The sequence below is a fragment of the Vitis vinifera genome, chromosome 16 (genome assembly GCF_030704535.1).
Source record: "Vitis vinifera cultivar Pinot Noir 40024 chromosome 16, ASM3070453v1".
In the NCBI taxonomy this organism is placed as follows: domain Eukaryota; kingdom Viridiplantae; phylum Streptophyta; class Magnoliopsida; order Vitales; family Vitaceae; genus Vitis; species Vitis vinifera.
In genome coordinates, this window is record NC_081820.1 from 1,101,059 (window position 1) to 1,107,167 (window position 6,109).

The 6,109-nt window shown below is 33.9% G+C and overlaps 1 protein-coding gene across 3 annotated transcripts; it reads left to right on the forward strand.

The window, feature by feature from the left end:
* The first annotated feature begins 326 nt into the window (after positions 1-326).
* On the forward strand, positions 327-5,759 carry LOC100244367 (chaperone DnaJ-domain containing-like). 3 transcript variants are annotated; one of them, XR_787836.3, is made up of 7 exons: positions 327-584; positions 2,074-2,151; positions 2,259-2,334; positions 2,949-3,022; positions 3,159-3,229; positions 4,868-5,099; positions 5,384-5,759. XR_787836.3 is itself a non-coding variant. In XM_002270998.4 (6 exons), the coding sequence occupies exons 1-6, from the start codon at positions 555-557 to the stop codon at positions 4,908-4,910; spliced, it is 372 nt and encodes a 123-aa protein (XP_002271034.1). In that variant the 5' UTR covers positions 327-554; the 3' UTR covers positions 4,911-5,291. The 3 variants fall into 3 exon arrangements, 2 of the variants coding, with proteins under 2 accessions (XP_002271034.1, XP_010662097.1); XM_002270998.4 differs by lacking the exon at positions 5,384-5,759 and having other exon boundaries at positions 4,868-5,291; XM_010663795.3 differs by lacking the exons at positions 327-584; positions 5,384-5,759 and adding an exon at positions 830-1,401 and having other exon boundaries at positions 4,868-5,291.
* Positions 5,760-6,109: the final 350 nt, after the last annotated feature.

The following is a 6,109-nucleotide window of genomic DNA, read 5'->3' on the forward strand; positions in this document are numbered from 1 at the left end:
TATAATATTATAAAAAGAAATGGTTTTTTTATAAGAAAAAATAAGGGTATTTTAGTCAAAGTGATATAAAAAAAATGATGAAATATTAAAATTTTAAAATTGGGTTTTGAATGAACTTTTTGATCAAATAATCATTTTTTAAAATAAATTATTGTTAGCCCTGGAACCACTCAATAAATCTCAGGATAAATATCTTATTGGTAGATGAATAAGAAAATGAAGAATAAAAATAAATAAATAAAAAATAAAAAATAAAAAAGGTAAGAAGGAAAGAAGGAAAGAAAAATGGCCTTGAGATAAAGACAAGACCCATGTAGTTTGGGACAAAATACCAAAGCCCTCAGATTGTGGTACACAGAATTCCCATTCCTCACCCCTTCCACGCTCCACCACAAAAACCCTAATTTTCTTTTTCCCAAAATAATTTGAAATTAATTTTTCAAAAAACATAGGAAAAGAAAAAAAAATCTTGCAAATTTCAGTTATATATCATCAATCAGAGCTGGGTCAATCACTGTTTTCTCCATCAATGAAGTATGTAGCTGTGGCAGCAAATGGAAAGCAATGATAGTTCCACCCACAAGGTACCCAATATTCCATACTATCTCTATGTTTCTGTTCTATTCCTTCTATGGGTGATATTGTTTTCTTCTGTTGCAAGTAATAACGGCTCCATTCAGTCATTACCCATTTCAGATTCAGGGGTTTTTTTGCTTCAATTTTGTTTTCTCCATATTATTGGTGATTCGTATGTGTGATTTTGATTCTTCATTATTTGGAATTCTTGAACTCTTGAGTATTGAGGAGCGAAAGTATTGTTGGGGTTTATCATCAATTTTTGCATTTTGTTGTTTGGATACTGAATTGTTACATGTTAGAGCTGTAGTTTCTGGGAAATCTTTGTTTGTTTTGTTGCAGAGCGATGCAGGAATTTCTCTGAAATTTTCCGGGAAGCCGGGATTCGAATTTGGAATATACTTAAGGAAATGTAACTATTTTGGGGGGATTGGATATGTTTGTGCTCACTCATACTTGCCCTCTGTTTGGTTGCCAAGAAAGTTGGGGTAAAGGAGGTTGCAATTTGGGATATGCTTATGAAAGCATAACAATTTTGCTGGTTTCGGAACAGACGGGGAAGAGATTTCTTGGTGTTTTCATATTTTAGATCCGTTTGGTTGCCAAGAAAGTCAAGGCAAACCTGGGAAAAAGAAAAGCATACTTTATGCCCAATACCTCATTTTTGGCCCAAATCCTCTAGGTTCATCATGTCGTTTCATGATTAGAATACACTATGATATTTTTTTTTCCCTATTTTTAAATTGGCTGTGAGGTGTGAACTGCAAACCAAGAAATGCTCGGGAACTGAAGATATATGGGCGGCTTATGCAAATCCATAAGATGGTCAGTTGTGGCTTTGGAATCATGTGATTGAGGAATAGGGGGGCTGAATCAAGGATTTAATGTTTACCCATTTAGGATTACAGTTACCTCGGTACACCAATGGGACCCTGTACTTTCCTTTAATATGTTACGTCTAAGTGATACATACTGTCAGAATAAACGTTCTAGTCAGTTGTACATGGTAAACCTTGACGGTTGTCTACCAGTGGTATCAGTTTACAATGTGGAACTTCTCCTTTTGAATGTTTCCCCCGGAGTTCTCTCCAGTAGGAAAGGATTCAAAGACAGAATAGAAGATGCTCATATCATTTTTAATGATGATATGCCACATTTTTCATCTTTTTCTACCAATTCACCTACACTGAATTTCCAAAACAGTGTCATATATCTGATGGCTGCAATCTATTGTTTTGATCAGTAAAGGGGGGAATTTTATAATTAAAGAACAAGAATTCTATACACTAAAGTATAAAAGATCTATACAGGGGGTACCAAAAGGCAATCTGTTTTCCAGTTCACTTAATTTCTATAATACAAAATCTCTTTTTGGGACCCATTTATCAGTTGCTTGAACCACAATTTTAACTTTTTGTTCTTCATGTGTTTATATTTATGATAAAATTGGGCTACGACAATGTAAAATCTGATCACGATTTTTTTACTTGTTTCAAGGATTACTACAAAGTTTTGGAGGTTGATTATGATGCAACTAATGAGAAGATCAAGTTAAATTACAGAAGGCTTGCACTGGTTAGTGATCGATCTTCTTTTAGTAGCTTCTTAGATGGTGCTTATAAGTTTTTCTTGCTTAAAAATATAAATGGGAACTTGATGAAGATATTGCTGTCCGTGCATAGAAGTGGCATCCCGACAAGCATAAGGGTGACAATGCTGTTACAGAAAAATTTCAACTGATCAATGAAGCTTATAAAGGTAATATTCTTATTTGTGGCAAGCCAAATGGTTTGTATCCTGCATGCTAGCCAAATGACTTGTATCCCTGCATGCTATATGATGCGCAATCTGCATTTTTTTGTGGTCACCCACTTATGGGAGTTATATGCCTTACAAATCTATTTGATTTCTCATCTTGAGTAACTTATTAATCATTTGGTCTCCCATATTCGAGGTAGGATGATTCAACCTGTGATTGGGAAAAGACGAGAAATGGTTTAAGTCATTCTGTGGCAGAATTCTGATGTTCTCCATTTTTATATTGAGCTATTGGAACCCAAATGATATTCTGCATTTCTAAGCTATTCATTGATTAGTGTAGATTCAGTACCATGATAACCAACTTCTACTCTCCTAGAACAAGACATGCCCATAGTCCACTCATGTTGTTTGGTAAAAGTAGGCTGAAATTTTAAAAATATATATCTAATTTCATTCCAGAGTTATTCACTGCTATTTGTGTAAAACTTTGTTATATTTGATGGTCGTTTTCAAATATTTTTGGGGAATCAGATAATGTGGTAAAACCATTATTATTTTATTCAGTAGTTCATGAATTCTTTGTGTTTTATTCTTATTATATTCTTTTGCAGTGTTGAGTGATCCTGCTAAACGACTTGACTATGATTTAACTGGAAACTATGAGATTGATAAGTACACTTTACGGGTAAGAAGTTTTGTAATCTCATCAGGTGTAGAATTGCCAACTTTCATTTGTTTAGGAGCATTGTAAAATGTTCTTGATTTGTGATACAATGGTGCTTTAAACTGATTTTATGGCATGTTATGCCATTGCACTGCAGGAATATCTTACCAGATTTAAAGGAATGATACTTACCTGCAATGGGCTTGGAATTAGTCACACATCCATATGGTAACATTTTCTTTTCAACTGTGGCCTTTGTTTAAATAGTAAAAACCCACATTAAAAGTAAACTGTTGGCCACATAGCAATTGACTATTATGAGAATTTTTTCCACCCTTTATTTACTCTTCCATAACTACAAGAATTGAACAAATGGATGAGTTTACTAATGAGAACTTCCAACTCTGTTGAAGGAAGTCATTTGCAACAGGCAAGATGCTTTGCTCACCGGGACATCTATTTCATAATTTTACGATTATTTTCAGAAGCATCATGAAAGAATTTCCCCTTCTCTAATGGAATTTATAATCTTATTGAAAAGAAATCCATTTATCTGATGTTTCTCTGAATTTTTATGGCTTTTGATAGCGTTATGGAAATTTCTTTGAATGAAGTTATTGAACGAAAGATTGGTGTAAGGAATGAGTCAAATTGGAATTTAAGAGGCTAGTTGGACTTGAAAATCAGTGGCTAATAAATAGAGGGATGGATAATTCCAAATTTGCCTGTTGTTTTGGGAGTTTGTGTAGGAGGGTGAATCAAATGAAGGATTGGACATAAATGTAATGTTATGTAAGATGTTAAAGGTTGTGCTACTGATTTTTATCAGTTGTAGCTAGAGAACATAGTGAGAAAACAGGTTGGAGTTTGGAATGAAGTCAAGGAGTGGAAGAAGTACATTAGGTGAAGAGGGAAGGTGGTAGTGGTTGCATTAAGATTGTGTTGAGGTAAGTTCAATGCCCTATGCAAATCCTCTCCCATTAGACAGAAGGTTCTAGATATTATCTATCAGTGCTCAATAAACTCTACACAAATCTGTCCCCTCGCCTGACCTTTTTAGAGACCGTCGGGATATTCCAAAAGCTTGTGCTCTACAGTATTGTGGAACTCTCTAAACAGTTTAGAATGCCTTGGAACAGTTTAGAACTGGATTTTGTAGAATTCTCTAATTTTTGTGTTCCCCTTGCCTTGATATTTTGGCCGGTTGGCATCCTTGTATATAACATGCATACTTCTGTGTTGTTTAATACAATCAATTTTTATCTATCCAAAAAGGAAAAAAAATGCAGAATACTCTACACACATAGAAGTAGGAGGCGGGGCCTCACTTTAGCCCAGGCACCTCAATGTTAAGAGCTCATTGGCATTATAAAACTTCCTCTGGGAAGTGCACTTGCATCAATTTTGGAATATCTCCAGGATCAAAAAATCAAATATTTGTACTATTCATTCTTTCGATACAAAAGCTTTACTGATGCCCTTATTACATTGGGAAGTTTCTTAGTTATGGATGTAGCTTTTGGATGTCTCTGACATTTTCTAAGCCTTTAGTCTTAAAAAGGCTAGTGATTCGGTGCTTTTTTTTTTTCTCTTATATGTTTTTTTTTTTTGGGTTACTACATTTTAAACTCACCTTCATAACATTTATTTTTTGGATTGTATTTGATATCTACATTGGTTTTCCTCAAAATTGTGAGACCCACTCTCTCCTAAAAGAATCCCATGAATTGTCATCTTAAAATTTCTAAGACATGGATAATTAATAATTCATTAAGAACTTGTATATTATGGGAACTTTCTAAAGCTTTTCATACCTTAATTACATTAATCTGCAAAAATGCTTACAGTTCTCTTCTATTGATGCAGGACACAACAACTGATGGACACCAATGATCATTCAGATAAATAAGGTTTTGATCATTGTATGCATTTGTATCTTTATTTGTCACCTTCCCAATAATTTTTTTCAGCAGCATTGCTGAGGAGGTAGAAGTTCTATTCCATGGAAATCACCTGGGTTATTACCATGACTGGAGATTGGAGATTCATATGTATAATTGTATGAAGAGTGTTGAAAAAAAAACCTCACTTCAAATGGGTAAGGCCAACTTTGCAATTTCAACTCATTGTTCCGATATGGGTTTGATTAACTGATAATTACTGAACTCATTGAGATTATTCTCACTGTCCATGTAATAACCAAAAGATTTTGGCAATTACAGCTGTGTATTCTTATCAATAAATTATTTTAAACATAGGGCATGGTGGCCCATAAGAAATACATTATATATATATATATATGTGTGTTTGCTTGCCGTCATGGCTAGGTAATGTTACTTATAGGTCAATCAACAATATTAAACACATAATTTTGCCTGTCAGGTGCCTTTGGACGAATGCTAGGATGTGTGGTAGAGGTGCAATATCCAAGGGTTTGGAATCCCAACATTGGTTGAATGCCTTAAATTATTTGGTGTTGGTTGTGACAGATTCAATCAGCATCTGGAGGTTTGAGTCCCCAAGAGTATGAATGGTTTGATCATGGAAGATTCCAGAGTTATATATATACATATAATATCAAACACATAATTGCCTTGTTAGTTGTTACTAAGCTGTCATAGAATGGAGCTTTTAGCTTATTGACATGAAATTGGAACAAATAAATTGTTGGATATATGAGGGAATGAGTTTGCCAAATTCCTATTACCTTTTATGGAGAATGATAGCATTTACATGAGAGAAGGATATTTGAATGGAATGTTTGATTTATAATTTTTTTTTAAAAGAAAAAAAAAGGACAAAAGACAAAAGACCATGGTGATAGTGGGAGAATCTTTGAGCTCCACCTCTCAAATTTTAAAATTGTGAAGCGATTACCACAAAGAGATTTGGATGTGGAATATATGATGGCAACTTGGTAGACATTGAAATCTTCCAAATCGATTTTTTTTTTTAATTTTTTTTATGATCTATAATTTAGCACATAGTCTATGATCTATAAAATAAAGTAACAATTTCTATAGTATATAATGTCAATAATTGAGGCTCATAGATGGATTAAGTCAAACAAGAACCAAAGATACTTTGCGTGAGGTACACTTGGATCCC